A 25,120-nucleotide genomic window follows, 5' to 3' on the forward strand; every position below is an offset into this window, starting at 1 on the left:
TTTTTCCGACTCGTCCACTTGAAATAACATTTCCGACACCGGTATCCCACCCAAATCTTCCTCGGTGAAGACCGAAGCAAAGAATTCATTTAATCTCTCCGTTACGTCTTTGTCTTCCTTGATTGCCCCTTTTACCCCTCGGTCATCCAGCGGCCCAACCGATTCTTTTGCCGGCTTCCTGTTTTTAATATACCGAAAAAAAATTTTTACTAAGTTTTTTTGCCTCTAATGCTATCTTTTTTTCGTAATCCCTCTTGGTGTTCTTTATCTGTGCCTTGCATTTGCTTTGACACTCCTTATGCTGCTTCTTGTTATTTTCAGACAGTTCCTTCTTCCATTTTCTGAAGGCATTTCTTTTAGCCCTAATAGCTTCCTTCATCTCACTTTTCAACCACGCCGGCTGTCTTTTGGACTTCCGTCTTTCTTTTCTAATTCGCAGAATATGTTTGTCCTGGGCTTCCAGGATGGTATTTTTGAACAGCGTCCATGCCTGTTGTACAGTTTTTACCCTCTCAGTTGCCCCCCTAAGCACTGGCCCAGGAAATGCTTAGGGGAACATTGCCTCCCCCACACCCTTCCAAAACTCTGATCATTGGCAGTACTTAGTGGCTGAATTTAGGGCCCAGGAATACAGGGTTCTGGAAAGAGCTTTGAAGAATGGCCTCCAGCAAGAACTGTTGCAACTATAATGGGCTAAGTGAATTGGAGGGGGTATGAAATAAGGGGGGGGGGGGAACCCAAAGTAGTAGTATATGAAGACCTAATAGCACTGTCTGCAGTCCAATAGATGCTAGTTCTGACCGAGCTGGAGGCCCAAACCTGCTGGAGAAAACTGTCAGACTAAAAAAACCTGGAATTTCCAATTTATTACTTGTAGGAAATGGTAAATTATTTTACAACATATAAAAGCTTTATCTGATAACCTACACTGAGTTTGCAATAATAGAAGGATTGTTTTGTGCTGCTTTGTTTTTTCATATACGTAGATGAAAGTCGCCAATCTCTGTGATATGCAGCAGCAACTCGAGAATGGGGAACAAGAGAGAGTGCAAGAAACAGTGGCAGCAGCCCAGTTGTAGGTGGCAGTAGAATGTTATAGTGACATTTGTAGGAGGGTAGTTAATAGAAGTAGGAGGAGTTAGTGGCAGAAGGGATATCAGTGGGAGTTAGTAGCAATGAGAGCGGAGGTTAATGACAGCATCACTGGGAAATCCTGGTAGCTGATGAAGGGGACCCTGCTGGAGGATCTAATGGGAATAGTAGTGACAACTGAGGAGCCATTAGGGAGTCTAATTAAAACGAGATATTTTTTTAGATAATTTGCAGTTTGGAGGTGATGGGTTTGACAGATGGGACATCACGGACAGCAGGGACAGCAGGGACAACAGGAACAGCAGGATCATCAGAGACAGGAGGAACATTAGGGACACAGGAACAACAGGAACATTAGGGACAGCAGGAACAACAGGAACATTAGGGACAGCAGGGACAACAGGAACATTAGGGACAACAGGAACATTAGGGACAGTTGACAGGGTGGTGGAGCTAATAATGGATGTTGAGGCAGTAGAAGTACTAGAAGTAGTAGTAGTAGTAGTAGTAGAAGTAGTAGTAGTAGTAGTAGTGGCCGAAGAAGTAGCAGTGGTGTCAAACGGGGGCTCCTCCTCTTCCTCCTCCTCCTCCTCCTCCTTTGCCAGACGTTGTTCGTCTGGCACATATGGCTTCCCAGCAGCGGCTGTTGTTTCTATTGTCCAGTTCACAAATCTGGAGACTAGAGTGTAGACACCAGGTTGCCGCTTCTCACCACAGCCAATTCCCCAGCTCACAATCCCCACCTCATACCAGAGACCATCCTTCACGTATTTGCACACCAGGGGCCCGCCACTGTCACCCTGTGGGGGAAAGGAAAGAAATGACACAGCCAGTACTTAATGATCTTGTTCCTACACTTGCACTGTTTATAAGTAAGAGGCAATAGATGAATATTGTTTAAATCAGTAGAAGGTCTTGGTTTATCTTATTCTAATTCTATTCTTAGGCTTACATATAGTCTTATGTGTCTATGACTGACACTACTAGAAAGAAAGTAATGAATCAGTCCCTGTCTGTGCTATTAAACACACAAACACACATGTAACATCATGATTACATAATCATAGTTACATAATCTGGCACTCAAATAACAGGGACTTGAAGGAAGCAGGAAAAATTAAAATCTGAACTGTCTTGAGCCAGAATAAAGGTTTGCCAGCTTGTTAGGATTTTGAAGCAACTGTTGGAGTTGGAGCAGTGGCCTAGCCATGGGTGGGCACAGGCCCACCCACTTTGAGCTGAGGCCCACCCAGCAGTGGCACATCTCTCATGTGGCTAGTGTTGCTCCCCAAGCCCCACCAGCTGAAGACTCTTGGCGCCTCTCCACTCCCCCACAGGCATTCCGGCATCTCAACTCCATCCGCCTCAACTCCCCTGCACCTTTGAAAGCCTTTATTTTCTGCTGGTAGTGAGCAGCAAGTCATACCCACTGCTTGTGCCAGCCCTAAACCTTGGCTTTGACACAACTTCCTGATTCCACACAGGTGGTACCAGGTCCGAGGGAAGGCTCAGTGCCAGCATGTGCAGCAGGTATGAGTTGCTGCTCACTGGTAGGAAAGAAATGAAGGCTTTCAAAGGGTGTGTGTGGGGGTGGCGGTGGGGGTGGAGTTGAGACGCCCAGTCACCTGGGGGAGTAGGGAAAGGAGAGATGCCAGGTGGGTGGGGGGTGGGGGGGGTGGGTTCTCATGCCTGCCTACTTGCGGCTCAGGCCCACCCAAAATTGGGTATATGGCTGCGTCCCTGAGTTGGAGCAGAACAAAAATCTATTTTGGCTACCTGGACTGCAATTTCTGGCACAGAGCAGGTGAATGAGCAGCCAGTATGCTTAGTCAAGATCGGGAGGCGGGGCTGGTGGTTGGGAGGCGGGGATAGTGCTGGGCAGACTTGTACGGTCTATGCCAGAGCCGGTGGTTGGGAGGCGGGGATAGTGCTGGGCAGACTTATACGGTCTGTGCCCTGAAGAGCACAGGTACAAATCAAAGTAGGGTTTACACAAAAAGTAGCAAATATGAGTTATCTTGTTGGGCAGACTGGATGGACCGTGCAGGTCTTTTTCTGCCGTCATCTACTATGTTACTATGTTACTAATATCTGTGCAAGCCAATGCCTCATCTCTCCATTCATTACATGTCCACTCATCCTTGGCCCCCTCTCTCCTTGTGCCTGTGTTCTTCCATAATACAATGGATCCTCTCTCCCACTTGCTTCCATTGTTTCCTAACCTTCTCTTGTTAAGCCCTCTTCTCTTATGACTGGCCCATCATACTCCATACTAGATGCCCCATGCCTCCTGACAGTAGGAGGAACACCTCACACAGCATCAATTTCCTGAGTCACGCAGGGCAAGTCCTGTGATATTTGCAGTGACATCTATGGGAATCCATCAACTCAGCAAGCTGAAGCTGTGTAAGGAGTGCTGGTTGCTCAGGGGAAGATTAACATCCATTTATTATTTTTGCTGTAGGGTTGGCTCAAGACAGTTTGCTGCCTGAGACAAAGGATGAGCTATGGCACCTCCCTCCAAAGCACCTAAAAAGTGGGGCCTCCTCAGAGAGCAAGGAGGATCCCTCACTCAGAATGACCACCTGGCCGTTGCCCCAAGAAAAAGAAATGAATTTGTATTCCCAGGCTATATAATCTAAATCTTTCCATTTGCTGGTTATGCTTAACAAAATTAGTAGCAGCGACTTGTTGCCCAAAGTGCGCTCAGGAGGCTGCCTATCTGGCACACAAGTTCTGGAGTTCTGGAACCAATTAGCCAGACATGTCTCCCGGATACGGCATATACGTTGGACACCATCTCCCCTTCAACGTTTTGATACCTTTGCAGTACAAGGACATTTTCCTATGTTCTGATTTTGCTGAAATTGCAGCAAAAACAACGTAAACCCCCTCCACTACCAAGCTTAATATTAAGTACCTGTAATTAAAAAAAAACCTACAGAAATAATCTACTATACTATACAAAATAACTAATTTACAGAAGTAATACAACAAGGAAAATGCAGCAATGTAAATATTGCAGTGGGACCTAGAACACCAAGATGTCTATCGGGAAATTGAACAAGCTGAATTACTATAAATCTTTATATACCAATTCCATGCAGAGTACTCAGCCTCAGTCATAAACACTTAACACAGATAGACCCTTTGTAAAGTGCAGAATAGGCAACCCACAAACTTAAAACGTGAATAAGTAGACAAAATTTAAACTTAAAGCGGTTGACAATATTGGTTAAGCATCGGTTGTCTACTCATCAACCAGTGAACTCCAATGGCGAAAAAGTAAATCAGATTTCAAGGAGGATAGGTCTAGCAAGGACGAATGAGTGTTGGGGCATTTTCTGCACTGAGCTTCGGTGTATATGCCTGGAACCGGGGTGGCACTTGCCCCTCTTGCCACCCTGTAGCAATGCCTATGCCTCCCCCCAACATGGAGGTGCCATCATCGTTCCCTCTCTCTCCCCTCCCCTAGCAGGTCTGGTATCCTGCTTTTTTTTTTTGCCCCCCCCCCTGCACAGGTCCAGCTTCTCTCCTGCCCTGAGGTCCTCAAAATCTGCAGTGAGCAGCCAGCATAGGCAATAAACAGCCTGCCTGTGGCTTGCGCCACCATGCTTTTCCACTGCCATGTACCACCCACAGGAAGTGACATCAGAGAGGTGAGACACAGCAGTGAAAAGGCCCTGGAGGTGCTGTCAAGTGTTTACCTCACTGCATCTGCCAGCTACTCATTGCAGATTCAAAGGTCACCCGGGGGGGGGGGGGGGGGGGGGAAGGATACTGGACCTTGGACCTACTAAAGGGTAAAGAGAGTGGCAGAAATACCCGGGGAGGTGGGGGTGCAACATTTTGCTGGCCCCGCTCAATGGTTGCTATGCCCCTGGTAGGGACGTCTGGCCTACTGCAGAGCATTGGAGCATGATGCAAGAAGGACCCTGTGGAATCCACGGAGAATACAAGCAATCCACTGAGCCACGTAGATCCTAAGGTGCACTGTGGTCTATTGAGCAAAACTAGATCAGTGCCTGTCACTACTCGAAACAGAATGTGTGGGAGAAACTCGTCTTCTGCTGATTGTTTTGAACTTTTCAGGAGCTGGAGTACTCGAGTTCAGACTGAAAGAGTTAAAATGGAGAACTTTGGCACATAATGTTTTCCCTGAAGGGTGGCCACCTGATGGGGCAAACTCACTGCCCCAGATGTCATCACTGCCACAAACCTGTCTCCATTCAGCTGGAGTGCCAGAAGTGTGCAGAGTCTTTATATGAATCCGATGACGCCACATATTCTGGAGGCCTGCAGACATTCCCCAGACCCTTTTTCATTTGCAGAGGTGCCCACCAAAGAACAACCAGGAGGACAGCCCAAAGGGGGCAAACTCAAGAACTCCGTGGCAGGCGCGGTCAGTGCCGGTACCTCAGTGAAGGTGCTGTCACTGCCAGAAAGCATGGCAGCCTGTCAATGGTCAGTATTCATCCTAAACAACTTGCTCCAGATGTCCCGGAGAGCAGTGAGCCTGTGAGACCGACAGGCAGAGCTGCCAAGGGGTCCCAATTTTTGAGAGTTAGATTTTAGTACATGGCCCCAGCCCCGTCCCACTCTGCCTTGACCCCACCCCCTAGCACACCTCAATGCCGTTATGGTATCCTCTCCTGACCTGAAGAAGGAAGTGTTGGTCTCTGAAGGCTAATCAAAAATGTATTAAAATCAGTCCAATATAAAGGTATCAACTAATTTTATATTTTGTGTTTTATTTGCATTTATTAACCTTTACTAATTGTGTTGGTCCCAGTCTCTTGATTCTGCTTTTCTTCATCTTCTCTTAACTCTCTTGATAGGGTTTCCTGCCCATTTGTCATTTTCTCTCCTTTCTTCAGTTTATTTCTCTGCCTCTCTCTCTCTCTCTCTGTCTCTCTCAGATTTAATTCATTCTTACTATCCATTCTTTAATGTCCCTCTTTTTACTTCATCTACTTATGGCTTTTCATCTTTTTCTCACCTTTGTTCTCCCCATTCCCCTTCCTCTTATTCTCCACTCTTTCACTAACTTTATCCTATCCCCCTTTCCATCCAGCATCCCCTCTTTCTATCCCCATCCTTCCAGTGTCTCCCACTATATCTCTTTGCAACCTTCTATCCAGCTTCTCCTCTTTCTCTCCCTATCCTTCCATCCAGCATCTTCCCTCTTTCTCTCCCTATCCTTCCATCTAGTGTCTTCCCTCTTTCTCGCCCCATCCTTCTGCCAATCCTTCCTTCCAGTGTCTCCCCAATCTCCCCTTCCTTCTAGCCAGTTCTCTAGCCTCTCCTCATCCTTCCAGTATCTCCCTCTTTCTCTCCGCATCCTTCTATCCAGTGTCTCCCCTCTCTATCCCTATGCTTCCATCCAGCGTCTTCCCTCTTTCTCTCCCCATCCTTCCATCCAACATCTACCCCCCTCTCCCAATCCTTTCATCGTCTCTCTCTCTCTCTCTACCCCTTTCCATTCAGCATGTTCCCTCTCTCTCCCCATCCTTCCAGTGTCCTCTTTCTCTCTCTACCCTTCCATCTAGTGTACTCCCTTTTTGCTCCCTCCTTCCAGTATTTCTCCTCTTTCTCTCTCCATCTGACCAGCCAGGATCTCCCCCTTTCTCCCCATTCTTCTCCCCATCAGCTTCTCTCTTTCTTGCCCTTTTCCATGTCCCCTCTTTCCCCATCTTCCCACTCATCTCTCTCTGTACCCCTGTTCCATCCAGTGTCCCCACTCTTCTTTCATTTTTCCCCCTCTGCACTCTTCATTTCGCACCGATTGCCTCCCTCTCCACACCCTTTCCAACTTTCCCTTCCCCTTCCCTTTCCACCCAGTACACAGTATTTCCTGGCCACTGCTGCTTCTCCCGATGAGCAGCAGCAGCCGCGGTAAAACAAGAAAAGCATGCGCAGGCCACAGCAGCCTTCAGGTATACGATGTTGGCCCTGCTGTCTTCTGCCCACGCTGACATCAACTTCCTGTTCCGGGGGGGGGGGGGGGGGCAGAGGACTGGCAGAGCCGACAGTGCATGCCTCATGGCTTCTGTGACCCTGTGCTTGCTTTTCTTGTTTTGCTGTGACTGCTGCTGCTCATCAAGAGAAGCAGCAGTGGCGACAGTGGATCCCCTGGCACAAGTGTGTCTCAGGGGACACTTTCCCGCTTTGGCAGGAGTGTGGAAGTCTTGCAAGGCTGCCGCTTGAACTCTCGGCAGCCATTTTGAATCGGTGCCAGGACGGGAGGCAGCAAGACAGTCTACAGCCGCTTCAGGCAGGAAAGAGGGGGCTCTTTCCTGCCCCTAAGAGGCCACTAGACCACCAGGGCACTACAGTATTGTAAAGGAGTGGAGGGGAGGATAGGACACCCTTAGGCCTGTCTGCCCGCCCGCCAGACTGTCCATACTGGCATAACTTGTCCTATTGCATGGTTGTGTCCTCAAAAAGAGGACATGTCTGGGTAAAACCGGACGTATGGTAACCCTACTTATTCCCAACTTACTGGGCTTACAGTAGGCATCAGCCTAGGGGGGGGGGGGGGGTTACACACGTAAATGCACATGCATGTAAACACAGAAGCACAATAATAACTTAGAAATATAGAATAGATAAGGCCAGTAAAGTCCATCTATTTTCTTCTGAATTTACATCCTAGTACAATGCCATAGGCGCCAGTTATCCTCAGATATTTCCCTCACTTATTCACAACTAAATATCCTTTAGGCCTATCCTGGGCCCTCTCGAATTTTATTCTTTTTCTTTTGTCTCCACCACTTTCCCAAGAAACTGTTTCATGCACTCTCCATCCTTTCTCTGAAGAAATATTTCCATATGTTACTCATGAGTGTACCCATATCATCAGCTCTTCTAAAACGTTCTTTTCACTGAAAGGTTTTTTGCTTCCTGCACATTATGGGTCCTTTTATTAAGGTGCACTAATCCATGTGTTGAGGAGTAGCCTAATGGTTAGCACAACAGGCTGGGAACCGGGGGAACTGGGCTTGATTCCCACTGCAGCTCCCTGTGACTCTGGGCAAATCACTGAACTCTCCATTGCCCCAGGTAAAAAAACAAATACCCATATATAACGTAAACCACTTTGAATGTAACCACATAAAGGCAGTATGTCAAAGCTCATCCCTTTTCCCTATTTATATCTTAAAGGTATTGAAATATTTCTATCATAACCCCCCACCCCCCCACCCCAGCATATAAATATTTAGGTCCTTAAATCTCATCTCATTGGGCCATGACAGCCAATATCTCAAACTGTATTATAAGTAAAATGTAACCTTGCAAGCGTTAGGTCCTCCTTCTTCATGGCCAGCACATATCATGTTCGACGTTAATTGTCCGTACCAGTCCTGACATGTTTTGAACTTTATCAGGAATACCTGCGCCTTCCGTAATTTTCTTTCAACCCTATCGTTCTCTGTAAAAAAACAAAACATAATTTCCCGAACAGAAGTAAATCAAGCCCTCCATGTAACTTAGAAGCTTTGCAGATGGGGACAAGTTAGTGGCTCAACAGCAGTGCTGCACGGTGCATACTGCCATGAGACGAAGCCTGGGCTTTATTCCTGATTTAGGAATTGCACTCCCTGGAAATACTGCAGGGGCATTCAGGTTTCAAGTTTGTTATCCTACCAATCAGCAAGGCCTTCTGTGTGGCTTACAAAAATTTAAAAAATAGACATTAACAGTGAAGGGAAAAAGTTACAATCTTAAAGGAAAATGCAGTGTGTCTCAGAAGCCAACCCTCTTGCCCTTTTGTACATAATTATCTACTATAATAAGACGCAGCCTCAATGTTCTGAGGACACTGACGTCACTGAAGTCACTCACTCACCGGTTCGTGGTTTCATGGTGGTGAAGCCACAACATCTTCATGCCCCGCCCTCGCGTCACACGTGATGACGTCGAGGGCAGAACACGAAAACAAATTAACGCACGGGGAGCAGTAGGGGAAACACGTCGGCCCAGGAAAGAAAGACCCCCCTCTGTCCTCCCGTAGCGGTGGCTTCCTTGCTGCATCGTGTGGGAGTCCGGCTCTCGCCGTTTGAAAATGGCCGCCGAGAGTTCAAGCTGCCTCGTGAGACTTCAACTCTCGGCGGCCATTTTGAAACGCCGAGAGCCGGACTCCCACACGATGCAGCAAGGAAGCCACCGCTACGGGAGGAAAGAGGGGGCTCTTTCTTTCCTGGGCTGACGGAACAGGTACCGTAAGGGGAGGGGAAGGGAGTCCCGTGCCCGCTAGCACCCGTTTCATCGGCGCCAGAAACGGGCCATATTTACTAGTATTATAATAAGAGAAGAGATATGATAGAGGTCTATAAAATAATGAGTGGAGTGGAAAGGATAGACGTGAAGTGTCTGTTTACTCTTTTCAAGAATACTAGGACTAGGGGGCATGCAATGAAGCTACAAAGTAGTACATTTAAAACTAATCGGATAAAATGTTTCTTCAATCAACGTGTAAATAAACTCTGGAATTTGTTGCCAAAGAATGTGGTAAAGGCGGTTAGCTTAGCTGGGTTTAAAAAATGTTTGGACGGCTTCCTAAAGGAAAAGTCCATAGACCATTATTAAAATGGACTTGGGGAAAATCCACTGCTTATTTCTGGGATAAACAGAATAAAATGTTTTCTACTTTTTGGGGATCTTGTCAGGTATTTGTGACCTGGAATAGCCACTGTTGGAAACAGGATGCTGGGCTTGATGGACCTTTGGTCTGTCCCACTATGGCAATACTTATGTAAAGTACTTATAAGGTTCTAGATTCTTTTTATTTTCTATATAGTTGTATCCAAGCCATCAATCAATATCAAATAAAGAAACCAAAGTGTGTACATATTCGGTGAAAGCATTATGAAAAAGAGAAGACTTCAAACCCGACTTAAATTTCTCAAATGAAGTTTCTAGATATGGGGGTGGGGGGAGGGGGAGAGTGTTCCTTAAAGTGGGTCCAGTGGCACTAAAAATAGTCAATATTCATCCCACGGCGGTCAGGACTTTTGAAAATGCCAACTACTGTATGTAAAACCAGCCCTGAATATTTCACGCTGAGCTCCGTCCAGGCCTTAGCATTACATATCCTGGGTAAACCCTGTATGTGCTGGCTGCTGGAGCTTGTACAGGTCCCGGTCGATATTCAGCCGGGACCCACGGTCCCAATCATGCCACACAACCAGTAGTTGAATTTAGGGCCCATGTGTACAGGGTCTTTGTTTTGAGATTTTCATCCAATTTTAACTATCTATTCAGCTGTATTTATCTTCCACCGGTTCAAGCAGATGAGTTACAACAATAACAATATAAACTTAGGAACATTCTGGAAAGCATGCTCCAAAGCGGAACTCAGAAAAGTATTCAGCAATGGAGAGGGCCTACTTGTCGGTCAAAGGACAGGAGGAGTTTGCTTGCACATTGAGAAGGGAAGCAATAATGAGCACTAATTGGCACTGATTAGAATTTAGGTACACAACTCGCTAAGCGTAATGATGTGCGCTGAAGTTCTAAAGCACGCAGGCAAAAAGGGGCATGGTTATGGTAGGGGAAATATGCGTTTCATGGGCGTTCCGAAATGTGCATACCTAGTTATAGAATAAGGCCTAGTGCACCTAAATCTATGCGCAGGGATTTACGCCATGTTTTTGTTGGTGTACATGGATGAGCATAGATTTAGGCGCTGAAATATCAACTAAGTGTATTCTATAATCGGCACCTAAATCTAGGTGAAGATTATAGAATGCGCTTAGTCGGTACCAATTTCTGCGCCGATGTTTTAGGCGCCATATATAGAATCTGAATAATCAGGTAGGAAAGACTCCTACCTGCTTGCCTCCCCCTGACTGGATGATCTCTAGATTTTCAGCAGCACATAACCAGATACTGCTGCTGAAAATCTGGGGAGTCCATGAAGCACTCTGAGTACTGGGGTGGTCCAGGTGCAGAGTCGGAGTGGACCTGGATAACTATCTGGCCAAGCAGAACCACAGAAATAGCTGTACTAACTGTAGCCAGATAGTTATCTGTGTGTCGGCACAGAATATTGCTCAAAGAAAGAGTAGTGTAGCCAGCGAGGCTCTTCCAGAGACAACAGGAGGACGACTAGGAAGTATAACACTTTATCCTTGAAAGGACCCGACACGACACCGTGTTTCGGCTAAGTGCCTGCATCAGGGGTCTGAAATCAAACATTATGCAATTTCAATTGAGCTGATACATAAACGAGAATAACATATACAAAGTACAGAAATAAAAAACTGAATATTGGCCAGCACCCAAATAACTTCCAGCAGCCAGGCAAGACCTGCATACTCTGCTGGTGTCTGGATAAGGCCCAGAACTGAATATCCAGTTCTATTTCAACCCACTTTGATCAGCGTTTGTAAAAATGATGTTATTAGGCCGAATACTGTCCTCTGTATTTTAACCTATTAGTTGTTTGGTTGTTTATTTATTTATTTATTTATTTATTTATTTATTGTGAACACTTATATCCCACAAAATCCCGCTGAGGCAGGCTCCATGTGGCTTACAACATTCAAGTAAAATAGTAACATAGTAATTCTAGAACAACAGAGAATAAGGCAGAAGAGGGAAAGGGAGGGAAACAGGCTGTGATCGGATAGCTCTCTTAACGATAATGGTAATGCGTTCCAATAACGGGGACTCATAAAGCTAAAAGAGGAGGCAAAAAGTAGCTTGTATCTTAAGTTTCTGCAGTTTGGAAAGTGTAGATTGAGATAGGTGCGGGACGACCTCACGGAATTTCGAGGAGGAAGGTCAATCAGGCTATGCATATAAGCAGGAGCGTCCCCGTAAACTATCTTGTGCGTAAGAGCACAGAGTTTAAATTCAATACGTTCTTTAATCGGGAGCCAGTGGAGCTTTTCACGAAGGGGTTTTGCTGCTTCAAACCGAGATTTGCCAAATAGAAGCTTCGCCGCCGTGTTGTGCGCAGTCTGGAGTTTCTTAAGGGCGTGTTCTTTGCAGCTGGTGTAAATTCCATTGCAGTAGTCGAAATGGCTCAGGACGAGGGAGTGGATTAGGGTCCTGAAGAGGTCCAACGGCAGGAACGGCTTGATACGCTTAAGAGACCTCATGGAAAGGAACGTACGCTTCGCAACGGACGATACTTGGAGGTCGAGAGTCAAGTGGGAATCCAGAGTGAGCCCGAGAAGCTTCAGACTTGTTGAGATAGGGGATGGAGAAGTCCAGCGCAGCAATCGTGCCCTGGAAAGACTGTTTGAACAGGGAGGAGAGAATCAGGCACTGTGTTTTTTCCTTATTTAGCTTAAATGTGCTAGCCCAGTTGACCATAATTTATTTATTTATTTATTTGTTTGTTACATTCGTATCCCACATTTTCCCAGGCTCAATGTGGCTTACAATTTTTCCGACATGACTTGCATCATTTCAGAATACATGTACAATTGGTAATATAAATGGAACATGAGTATTAAATAACAGTCGAATAGAAAGGAAGAAAATATACCCTAGGTACAAAAATAAACAAATGGAATCACACATTGAACATGGATTGCATAATAAAATTAAGTAATACAGTGTAGGAAGAGAGTAAATCTGATGTTAAGTAAATGATGGTGAAATACAGTACCAATTATAATTATAAGTTATTATGGTATGCCATGTTAAAGAGACTGTTCTGAATGTCCGCTGAGATTTCGGCTAAGGACGTTTGGAAAGGAATGTAAATAGTCACAGCATCGATGTAGGGATTCAGGCCATGGTTGAAAAGGGCTGTTTCCAGTGGGGTCATCGTGATGTTAAAGAGGGTAGGCAAAAGGGGGGAACCTTGAGGAACTCCACATTGTGACTTCCAGGAAGGAGATATAGTGGATTGAACTTTGACCCGAGAGGATCAGCAAGATAGAAATTCCCTAAACCAATTCAAGACAGTGCCTCCAACATCAAATTCACTTAGCAGCGTAAGGAGGAGATATTTTAACCTATTAGTTGTTGATTTTACTAGCACTATTATAAACCACTTAGGTATTAATTTTGACGGGCAGCTTATCAAATAAAGATAAAACCTGAACAATGACCCATTTGTGGACCTCAAGTACTGAAAGTGATACTAAGGACCTACCCCATCCCCCAGGCACCTACAGCATCTATTATCCTCCTTACATTATTTAGACAATTGTAGAACCCCTCTTTGGAGACACAAAGTCTGGTTGCCTTATCCATCTCCTGGGAAAAACTGAATCTTTATTAGGCCAACACAAAAATGATCTAACAATGAAGCAGTACCATGAGTTTTACAAACCACATCAGTTCCTTCTTCAGATTAGCCACATCTGGGACTTTAGTTCTGGAGAAGGAACTGGCATGATTTGGAGATCTCAGGTGCCGCATTATCTTTGGATAATTCTTACATTAGAAGGTCCAAGAACACAGCAGATCAAGCGATCCACAAAATCCAAGCAGTGCAAAGGAGCAGATCAGAATAAGAAAACTGTTTTCAAACACTTTATTCTTGTGAGCTGTAGAAATAAAACCAAATAAGGGCTTGTTTGGTTTTATTTCTACAGCTCACAAGAATAAAGTGTTTGAAAACAATTTTCTTATTCCGATCTGCTCCTTTGTATTAGTCCAATAAAATGGATCTCAGCCTTCAGACAATGCATCAATTTTTGCACTATTTCTTTCGTTGTCAGTTTTAGGATGTTTGATGACTCCTTGAGGAGCTTAAGGCTTTCTTTTTTCCCTTCTTCTGGACTGAACCATTTTTCATCTGTCTATTAGCACTGCCACACAGTTTACTCACTAAAGTCCACTGTTCCCCACCCAGCAACATTGCATGAATGCCAGTCGTCGTATTCCAATTCGCCTGCAAGTGGGAGGCAGATGGGTCTTTTCAGCACGTTGAACTGTATTGGCTCGGTGAGCAGCAGCAGCGCAATGTCAGAATCGAGTTCCGTAGAGTTGTACAACGGATGACTGAAGATAGTCTTCACCTTTATCACTTCCTTTTTTTTCTGGAAGTATGTCATTCCAACTTGCACTCTCATATGATAGACGCCATCCCTGAGAACAAAGAAACTATTAGAGAACATGTGAAGACCAGATTGTCACCTAGGATACAGCAGATTTAGAGGTAGCACCAGAGACTTTGATATACATGAACACAAAATGTTCAATGACTATTGATCAGCACCTAAAATCTCAGGTAGCATAAAACAACCCTTTGCTTCCTCCTCTAGGCCCTTCCCTCTCGGAGAGTGTGCAGAGAACTGGGAGTGGGGGTTAGGGACAGAGCACAGCTACACAGCTACTACTCAGCTTCTTAAATCTAGCCCTTCCCCTTCTGTTTTCACTTTCCTTCTACAGGGAGCAGCTGTCGGTCTGTTACTAGATGGACAAGGTGTCTGCCTAGGATGGCAGCATTTGGAGGGTGGTGGCGTGGCAGGAGAGCATCATCTAAGCTTTCCTTCTGGAGTGGAGGAGTAGCCTAGTGGTTAGTGCAGTGGACTTTGATCCTGGGGAACTGGGTTCGATTCCCACTGCAGCTCCTTGTGACTCTGGCAAGTCACTTAACCCTCCATTGCCCCTGGTACAAAATAAGTACCTGAATATATGTAAACCGTTTTGAATGTAGTTGCAAAAACCTCAGAAAGGCGGTATATCAAGTCCCATTTCCCTTTCCCTTATGACATCACAATATCAGAAGTGAGCCAAGTATCGGGCAATCAAGCCATTGTGACATCACTGATGAGGTTAGCTCCTATTGGTGGAATGAGTTGAGGAGTAGCCTAGTGGTTAGTGCAGTGGACTTTGATCCTGGGGAACTGAGTTCAATTCCCACTGCAGCTCCCTGTGACTCTGGGCAAGTTACTTAACCCTCCATTGCCCCAGGTACAAAATAAGTACCTGAATATATGTAAACCACTTTGAATGTAGTTGCAAAAACCTCAGAAAGGCAGTATATCAAGTCCCATTTCCCTTTCCCCCTTTCCCCTTTCCCTTATGACGTCACAATATCAGATGTGAGCCAAGTATCGGGCAATCAAGCCATTGTGACATCACTGATGAGGTTGGCTCTTATTGGTGGAATGAGTTGAGGAGTAGCCTAGTGGTTAGTGCAGTGGACTTTGATCCTGGGGAACTGAGTTCAATTCCCACTGCAGCTCCTTGTGATTCTGGGCAAGTCACTTAACCCTCCATTGCCCATGGTACAAAATAAGTCCCTGAATATATGTAAACCGCTTTGAATGTAGTTGCAAAAACCTCAGAAAGGCAGTATATCAAGTCCCATTAACAAGATTCCATGCACAATCTCAAAGAGTAGCAACATTCCATTTAGAACCCCAATGAATAGCAAGATTCCGGAATCCCAAGGAGTGGAGGAGTAGCCTAGTGGTTAGTGCAGTGGACTTTGATCCTGGGGAACTGCGTTCGATTCCCACTCCAGCTCCTTGTGACTCTGGGCAAGTCACTTAACCCTCCATTGCCCCTGGTACAAAATAAGTACCTGAATATATGTAAACCGCTTTGAATGTAGTTGCAAAAACCTCAGAAAGGCAGTATATCAAGTCCCATTTCCCTTTCCCTTTCCCCTGGTCCTATGTCTAGCATGTTCCTCCTCAGTGGCATGTGGTGACATTTATAATAGGGGATTCAGTAAATACATAACAACAAAAGACTTCAGAATTATATACCAATTTCTCTTTATTGACACAGTTGTTTGATGACATAACAGTTGTGGATGCATTTCTTCAGCTACCCGATTTTGGTTTTCTGCCGATATCATTACATCAAGATAAAATTGGGATGTTACCATCTTAAGAAATATTCATATGGTGCAGTACTTCACTACGTACGATCTAGTGGAACAATGACAACTTGAACGCCACTAACGAAGGACTTAGTGGCGGTTACCATTTCAGTTTGTACATTTTAGTTTGTACACTAGAACTATGTGAGATTATAACACTATGTTTAAATGACTGCACTGTATTGTTTTGGCAATATTGTGTTGCATTGTGTAACAACTTTACAGTTTCACTGTTTGTATTGCAATTATGAGATTTGAAGGGTGGCTGGCGTGTGCATGTGAGTGAGTGAGTGTATGTTATATTATTATCTAGTGTTGTTGATTGACACTAACGTGTCAATAAAGAGAAATTGGTATATAATCCTGGAGTCTTTTGTTGTTATAGGTTCAGATTGACTCCGGTTGAGGTTTATTTTCCCCTTAATGTAGATAGTTGGATTCAGTAAATATGCCAAATGACAAGAGGGGGCTCAGTGACGACAACATTGTACCTCCCAACCTCACAAAAGCAAGAAGCAATCGACTCCCAACAAAATACCACCAGTATCACTTCAGTCCTCTTTCCCTTGTAAACTGCACCCAACAGCTTCTTTCTCTCCCTGTCTTTTGTCCCATGTACTTCCCTCACTTGCCTCCTATTCGTTCATAAACACTCCCCTGCCCCTTATTCTACTGTCCACTTACCTTTCTTCCCCACCCTCTCAGTCCCACTACCTTCTCTTCCTCTCCTTCTCTCTTCCTAACCACACCCCACACTCCCCACTCTTCCCGCCTTGTGCCCTTAACTTCCTTCATTCTGCCCACACACCCCTCTTTCTCCTCCTTTTATCACACACCCCATCTTTCTTTCCATCCTGCCCCAAACCTAACCCCATCTCTTCCCTTCTTGCCATCCTAAACTCTTCCCATCTTACCCCCAGCCCCTACCCTCTATACCCCTTCTGCCCTATTCCTTATCTTACCATTCCATGACCCACCCCCCACCCCGCACTCACCTCTTTCTGCCCTACTGCCCCCCTTCCCTCTTTCTGCTCTTGCTCCCTAAACTCCCCTCTCTCTCCCTTACATCTGACCAGGCCCCCCAAAAAGGTACTGGTCCTAGTAGGTCCCTTCTCCTACCACAATGATGATAAGAACTCAACTTTTCTTTTTATTCTCCCTTCAATGATCTGTGCAGATGTTGCAGCTGTGGAAGTGGGGAGGGAGGAAGTGGGGGTGATGGAAAGCTGCAAGGGAAATGCTGCCTCCTACTGCTTCTTGGAGACCGAGTTGCCTAAGGTTGCACAGGGCCGCCGAGAGGGGGAGGGCTAGATTCCCAGGGCCCAACCTCCAAGGGGGGCCTGGCACCAGCAAGGCTTCTGTGGGCAGGCAGAAGGCTCTGTTCCCTTGGTCTGTCTCTCTCCTGCTTCTGTGTGTTGGGACCCGGGTGATTGCGTTAACACGATAGTCTGTGTCCCAGCCAGGGGCGTAGCCACGGGGGTCCATGGGGGCCCAGCCCCCCCCCATTCTTGGCTCAGGCCCCCCAGCAGTGCCCGTGCCTATGATTATCTGGCATTCCCCCACCTCACATCCTGTGCGGTCTGGTTTCTCGATCCCTTCGCTCCTCCCTGCGGTTCGACATCTATTTCACTTCCCTCTTCACCTTGCACTGTGCCATGATGTAGCAGAGCTGTCAAGTTACCCATTCCAGGAGGAAGACGCTTTGGCCAGTCCTGGATTTCTGCCAATCTCATCCTGGTGCATTATGGGACCTGCAGCACTGATTGCAATGGATAGAATCATGGACTACAAGTCCCACACTGCTTTGGGATATAAGTTTAAAACCAGGACCGGACAAAAAGTCTCCCTCCTGGAATGGGTAACTTGGCAGCTCTGATATAGTTCTCCGAACTTCCGGCAGCATCACCCTCGCCTCTTGCTGGCCCTGGAAGCTTTCTGCAGCATCCCGCCTACGCGGAAACAGGAACAGGAAGTTGTAAGTACAGTGAGAAAGCTTTTGGGGCCGGCAAAGAGCGAGCTGCCTTGAAAGGAGAGTTAATGCTGGTAGAAGATCTGAGAACTGCAACAGAAGAAGGGGGCAGGGAGCGAAGTGAAAAAGCAATAAAAATGACATTGGACTGTGAGGAGAAGGGAGAAACCGGACCGAGGAGGTGGAGTTGGGGAAAAAAAATGCTAGATTGCCAGTTCTTGTGGACTGTGTTTTATGAGCATGGATTTACGGACACTCTTCTAATACATGACCAACCAGCTGTGAATTGACTACATCAAACCCTAGACACTATTTTGGAAACTTGTCCTCCATACTGAAGATTTAGCACTCGATCCCTGGAATACAGATAAGTCTTTTTCTAGGATATGTTTTATCAACTTTATTAAGTGCACTTGTTTCACTAGGGTTTGGTGTACAGATTGAATCTGGCATTTACCATTTTTTGATGTTGTGATATGATGTTGATATTTTGATTTATTTTTGTTTGTTTTAGTTTTTTGAATCTACTGTCATTATACTTATTTTAAGTTTAAAACTGTTTCATTATATTTTAGTACTTGTTTGACTTTTGGGGAGGTTTTTTTGATACTTGATTCCCACTGCTTGTAACAAAACAACCAGTCAGCAAAGGTGGAAAAGAATTGTATTTTTAATTTAGTGAATGGAAAATGTCAGCGTTACAAGACATTTACACTGATTTTCTTAATATTCTATAGAATGCAGGGTGCTGTTTGCATTTCTCTAGTGTTGCACTGTGTGCAGGGCGTGGCTTCTTAGGGGTTATATTTCATTTTTGTCTACATGTCCATATTTAAAGGTTGTGATCACTTATTCTGCACTTGGAAAGGGTCTATTTGTGTTCTGCATGGAGTTTCTATTTAAGCATCCATTATATTTCAGCTTGTTCAGTTCCCCAATAGGCATTTTGATGTTCAAGGTTCCACTGAAATATTTATTATGCTGAGCGTTCTTAGGTAGAGTCCTTGTGCTGAATGGAGTTCACTCGGAGGAGGGAAAGGTGAGTAGTGGAGTGCCTCAGGGATCGGTGCTGGGGCCTATTCTGTTCAATATATTTGTGAGTGACATTGCCGAAGGGTTACAAGGTAAAGTTTGCCTTTTTGCGGATGACACCAAGATTTGCAACAGAGTGGACACCCCGGAGGGAGTGGAAAACATGAAAAAAGATCTGAAGAAGCTAGAAGAATGGTCTAACGTTTGGCAATTAAAATTCAATGCGAAGAAATGCAAAGTGATGCACTTAGGGAGTAGAAATCCAAGGGAGGCGTATGTGTTAGGTGGGGAGAGCCTGATAGACACAGACGGGGAGAGGGATCTTGGGGTGATAGTATCTGAGGACCTGAAGGCGATGAAACAGTGCGACAAGGCGGTGGCCGTAGCGAGAAGGTTGCTAGGCTGTATAGAGAGAGGTGTGACCAGCAGAAAAAAGGAGGTTTTAATGCCCCTGTATAAGACGTTGGTGAGGCCCCACCTGGAGTATTGTGTTCAGTTTTGGAGGCCGTACCTTGCAAAGGATGTTAAAAAAATGGAAGCGGTACAAAGAAAAGCTACGAGGATGGTATGGAAGTTGCGTTCCAAGACGTATGAAGAGAGACTTGCTGACCTGAACATGTATACTCTGGAGGAAAGGAGGAACAGGGGTGATATGATACAGACGTTCAAATATTTGAAAGGTATTAATCCGCAAACGAATCTTTTCCGGAGAGGGGAAGGCGGTAGAACGAGAGGACATGAAATGAGATTGAAGGGGGGCAGACTCAGGAAAGATGTCAGGAAGTATTTCTTCACGGAGAGGGTGGTGAACGCTTGGAATGCCCTCCCGCGGGAGGTGGTGGAGATGAAAACGGTAACGGAATTCAAGCATGCGTGGGACAGGCATAAAGGAATCCTGTGCAGAAGGAATGGATCCACAGAAGCTTAGCTGAAATTGGGTGGCGGGGGGAAGAGGGGTTGGTGGTTGAGAGGCTAGGATGGGGGAGGGCAGACTTATACGGGGTCTGTGCCGGAGCCGGTGATGGGAGGCGGGACTGGTGGTTGGGAGGCGGGAAATACTGCTGGACAGACTTATACGGTCTGTGCCCTGAAAATGACAGGTACAAATCAAGGTAAGGTATACACATGAGTTTATCGTGGGCAGACTAGATGGACCATGCAGGTCTTTTTCTGCCGTCATCTACTATGTTACTATGTTACTATGTTACTTCTGTAAGTTAGTGATGTTATGCTAAAATAAATTAGCTCTATAGGTCCTGGGTAATTTTTGTAGATTTTATATTACAGGTACTTCACAATAAGCTTGGAACTGGAGAGGGTTTATGGCTTACTGAGAAGACACCAAAATCAAAATTTCTGTTGTTTTGTATGGTGAGTTCCTGGGGAAATGCTCTTTTTCTGCTTTACATAAGAAAGGCCATACTAGGGCAGACAGATAGTCCATCTAGCCCAGTATCCTGTCTCCAACATGGGTCAATTCTGGTCACGAGAACCTAGAAGAATCCCAACAAGTAACAAGATTCCATCTTGCCAACCCCAGGGATAAGTAATGGCTTTAATGTTTAATGTGGACCCCCAGTTTCTGTTCCAGCTTACTAGCAGTTTATGGACTTTTCCTTCAGGAATTTGTCCAAATCTTTTTTTAAACCCAGGTACTCTAATTGCTGTTACCACACTCTCCGGCGACAACTTCCAGAGCTTAAGTTAACAGCACAACGGTCCAGTGTGCAGTGTCAGGGCTAGGTATTTTTTTCATATTAAATTTCTGGGTTACATAATTAAACTCCAAAGCTATTAACCTATTGTAGTAATACAGCTTCATAAGAATTTTATATTTGTTATAAAGCAAAGTTGGATATGTGCCATTTTGGTAATTATTTTACAGGATACTGTGATATTGTTGAGATGTTGACCAGACACAAGTCTACTATAATAGCAAAGTTTAAATTATGGGATAACGCTACTATATTTAAAAATGTCAGTGTTTCCAAAGTTTCCATAAGTATATATGGAGTTTATGTCGATGCAGCACAGACTGTTTACTTAGAAGTCTGTCATCAAGCGCATGCTACAGCATTATTTAGGAGTATATAAAGAACTACAGCTTTATGCCTAGTGCCCCCCATGTTAACTTTGGCCCCCCAAAAATGTCAGTTCTGGCTACGCCCCTGGTCCCAGCACACAGGAACAGGAGAGTGACAGTCTGAGGGAGGAGAAGATGCAGTAAGGTAGGGGGCAGCAGCCCTGCCCCTGGCCCGGCTCTGTCTCTCGGCAACCTTGTCAAAGTGAAAGGCAGGTGGATGAAGGGGACTGGAACTGGGGCCTGAAAAGGAGGGTAGGTGGGATAAGGGGGCTAGTTCTGGAACTGGGGGCTAAAATGGGGCAGGGGCTGAAACTGGGGGGGACTAGGGGCTGAAAAGGGGACAGGGAGAAAGTGGCTTGGGCTGAATCTCGGGACTGGTGGTGGGAGAAAAGGTCTGGGGCTGAAACTAGGAGCTGAAACTGGGAACTGGTAGGATAATGGGGCTGGAACTGAGGGCTGAAAAGAGGGGGCAGAGAGAGAGGGGACAGATCCTGGATGAAAGGAAGGGGGAGAGAGGGAGGCAGACCCTGGATGGATGGGAGAGGGAGGGCAATGGTGGATAGAAGGGGCAGAGAGAGAGGTTAACAGTGGCGTAGCCACGGGTGGGCCGGGGTGGGCCAGGGCCCACCCACTTAGGGCTCAGGCCCACCCAACAGTAGCACATGTTTAGCGGTAGCTGGTGGAGATCCCAAGCTCTGCCAGCTGAAGACTTTCCCCTGATCGTAACAAAATTCTACTCTCCACAATAACGGCACCTGCGCATGCTCAGTTTTCAGTGCATGCCTGCTGCAGACTGCCAAGGAGGAAAGAAGCATTTTCCTGCCAGCGGAGATATTTTTTTGGTGGTGGGGGAAGAACATTTGGTGCCCACCCACTTCTTACCTAGGCCTACCCAAAATCTGTTGTCTGGCTACGCCCCTGGAGGGTAAACTCTGGATGGAAGGGCGAGAAAGAGCAGACGGAAGGGGGAGAGAGAGGGGGCAGACGGTGGGTGGAAGGGGCAGAGATAGCAGATGCTAGATGGAAGGGAGAGAGAGGGCAGATAGTGGTTGGAAGGGGGAGAGAGAGGGGGCAGACAGTGGATGGAAGGGGCAGAGGGAGAGAGAGCACAAATGGTGGATGCAAGGAAGAGAGAGGGCAGACGGCCTGAGGGGAAAAGCAGCCGCAGGGGAAGGCCACGCGGCAGATCGAAGTAGAGCGGCCCAAGAGGACGATCTCTTCTGCTGGCTGGGTCTTGGGATTCCCCGCCAGCCAGAGTACTTAACAGTTGCGACAGGCGGCAAATGGGGGCCGCAGCTGGTAAAAGGTAGGTCTTCCTTTTTTGAAAGAAATGGCTGCGCGTGTTTTTAGAAGATAGCTTTGGGAGGGGTAATGTAAAGCCTCATTTACTCTGGAAAGGACTCATAAAATTGTGAAGGGTACACATGTAAAAAGTGCACTTGTCAAAAGGTTTGCACATGCTTAATGTAGACCATGCAGCATTCCCAATGGTGTAGTTTGGGTGCAGCAGAGGCAGAGTTACATAGTAACATAGTAAACGATGGCAGAAAAAGACCTGCACGGTCCATCCAGTCTGCCCAACAAGATAAACTCGTATGTGCTACTTTTTGTGTATACCCTACTTTGATTTGTATCTGTCATTTTCAGGGCACAGACCGTATAAGTCTGCCCAGCACTATCCTCGCCTCCCAACCACCAGCCCCGCCTCCCACCACCGGCTCTGCCACCCAATCTCAGTTTGTGACGCATGCCTATATTTTATAAATTACATGGATGCATGCCTAGAATATAATACACATTTACACCATCTTCAGAGCAGCTGGAAATTTGTGTGTGTGAATATGCATGCTTCTGGGGCTGGCTCTAATTGCCTATTTGAATAAAGTAGCTTTTATAAAATAGGCTTTAAACAAGTGTCTTTTTGGACTTTTCACCTAGGCATCCTGTTATAAAATTAGCCCAAATAAGGGCAATTTCCAAAAGTCATTTAGCCAATTTATTCAGATATTTGAAAATTACCTAATCTCTCCATAGGTACAAATACATGCTGACGGTCCTTAGAGTTTGTATAGCTACCGATACTCTTGCCACCCCACACCAAAGCAGATGCTGTTTGCCACCACTACCACCAACCCTCCTCACCTGTTCTTTCTAATGGACAAGCCAGCCTGACTCATTCTGAAAATACTACAGAAGACTCCAGCATAATGCAGAGGCTGACACTGTGCCACAGGAGATTATGAAAGGCAGAGATCAGAGTGAGCTGAAAATAGCAAAGGAGACCCAAAAAATTACGGAAGGTTCAGGGACTGAAAACGTTAATGAAGGCAGGTGAAATTGCAGAAGACTTTGGACTATTTGGATGAGTGAAGCTGGGCTACTTACTCCTTGAAACAGTGTGCAGCTGAAAGGATCCACCAGGCATTCAGGATGGAACCTCCACAGAAATGATTCCTCCTTTCCTGAATACTGACGGTCCAGGGCCATTCCCCAGGGAGAGCTTCACTGCCACCAACAATCCGGGACTGGAAGAAACTGCGACTGGTGTTCTTTAAAGGACGTTTATCATAATTTGCTCGAAAGCCACAGCCTGAAAGAGAGGGTTTCTTAGAGTTCAATGTCCCCTTACCCTCTGTTTCCTTCCCAGTATGAACCAGGCCACTGTCCTACCATAGGGTTCTTTGAATGTGGTGTTTCTCCTAGGGTCATCAGAAAACTCCTTGTCACCATGGACTAGCCCAGCTGGGCCTGGTTTTACCCTCCGTGTATTTGCGGACTTGTAATTCCACTATCTTCATGAAAGGCAGGATAGCCCAGAGCCCCAATGTGCTAAGTTTGCCAAGATCACATCCCTCCTTTATCCAATAAAGCATTTTCCCTAGAAAAGCACAATTATGCTGTCTTCATTGCTGGCATTAAGCAGTATAGCCAACCTTAGCAAGAATTACATTCTGCTGACCTTAATTGTAGCTGACATAACTTTATCAGGGATAATACTAGAATTGACTATCTGGAGACTGGAGGAGCCAGATTGTGTGTTGCATATCAGAAATGTGATCATATCCACTACGCACCTGCCCTGCATGTCCCGGTAATCCAAAGCAGGAGGCATAGAGACACTTTCAGCATATATTTCATAGTACGCATCTCTAGGAACAGCAGAAAGGCCTATTAACCCCAGACACGGTCCATGAGCAATCCAGAGACTCATGAACTGACTGAGGAGGCAGCTACTGTAACATCACAAAGGCATGTGACATCATAGTGACCCATCCACTGATATTCTGATGGCTCAGCTCAACCAATCCTGCTCATCTACTCCTATTGCAATATATATCGAGACTCAGAGTCCTGCAATACCAATACTTACGGGAAAGTCAGATTGTGACCTGTACTCCCTCCATTCTCAGAACCTTGGCGGCATGTAGCCAGCTAGGCCCTACTAATACAAATATACTGCCTTGCAAAGCTCTTCACTCCATTATACCTTTTTCACATTCTGCTGTGTAAATGGTATACAATTTAAAATTCAATGAAGTAGGAGTTTGTTCCACTGATCTACACAATCTACTCTAGACTTTTATCATGAAAGAACAATTTCAGAAATGTTCAAAAAGAATAAGAAATAAAAAAAATGGGTTTCACTAAAGCCTGATATACATGCAGGGCCATTCTTGCCGCTCACCAGGGCCCCTTTTTACCATTACAGTTAAAAAGGCCAAAAAACAGAAATGACATGCGGTAAGCTCACACGTGCTCTGCAGCCATTTCAGGGAGGAAGCCCTTAACTCAACCCAGAGAAGAGGATTTGGATTTAACTCATGCCCTTTCAGTAGTAGCTCAAGGCAAGTTAAATTCAGCACAAGTAGCTACTTCCTTATCCTGGAACATTTTACAATCTCATTCGTACTTGAGGCAATGAAAGGTTAAGTGTCTTGCTCAAGATTTTCTCTTGCATACCTTCAGCAACATGTGATAAGCCTAAACAGTCCCATGACACGTGAGCCGGTCAATATTGTGTATCTGGATTTTCAAAAGGCATTTGACAAAGAACCTCATGAAAGACTCCAGAGGAAATTGGAAAGTCATGGGATAGGAGGTAGTGTTCTATTGTGGTTTAAAAACTGGTTAAAGGATAGGA

At 45.6% G+C, this 25,120-nt stretch overlaps 1 protein-coding gene across 1 annotated transcript; it reads right to left on the bottom strand.

Moving 5' to 3' along the window:
• Positions 1-1,289: 1,289 nt before the first annotated feature.
• Positions 1,290-24,132, bottom strand: LOC115458275 (serine protease 55-like). Its single transcript, XM_030188138.1, has 5 exons — positions 24,054-24,132; positions 23,365-23,569; positions 13,889-14,148; positions 8,385-8,524; positions 1,290-1,892 (listed from the first exon to the last, which is right to left on the bottom strand). The coding sequence occupies exons 1-5, from the start codon at positions 24,124-24,126 to the stop codon at positions 1,290-1,292; spliced, it is 1,281 nt and encodes a 426-aa protein (XP_030043998.1). The 5' UTR covers positions 24,127-24,132.
• Between the last annotated feature and the right edge of the window lie 988 nt (positions 24,133-25,120).

Source organism: Microcaecilia unicolor, chromosome 14, assembly GCF_901765095.1.
Source record: "Microcaecilia unicolor chromosome 14, aMicUni1.1, whole genome shotgun sequence".
Lineage (NCBI taxonomy): Eukaryota > Metazoa > Chordata > Amphibia > Gymnophiona > Siphonopidae > Microcaecilia > Microcaecilia unicolor.

Bases quoted from the DNA above. Each gene is read 5' to 3' on its own strand.
- LOC115458275 (XM_030188138.1), bottom strand. From the start codon at position 24,126: ATGCGTACTATGAAATATATGCTGAAAGTGTCTCTATGCCTCCTGCTT. The intron at 23,570-24,053 runs GTGCGTAGTGGA...CCTCTCTTTCAG, and splicing joins TACCGGGACATGCAGGGCAG to GCTGTGGCTTTCGAGCAAAT. The intron at 1,893-8,384 runs GTTACATTTTAC...TTTCCCCCACAG, and splicing joins GAGGACCTAACGCTTGCAAG to GGTGACAGTGGCGGGCCCCT.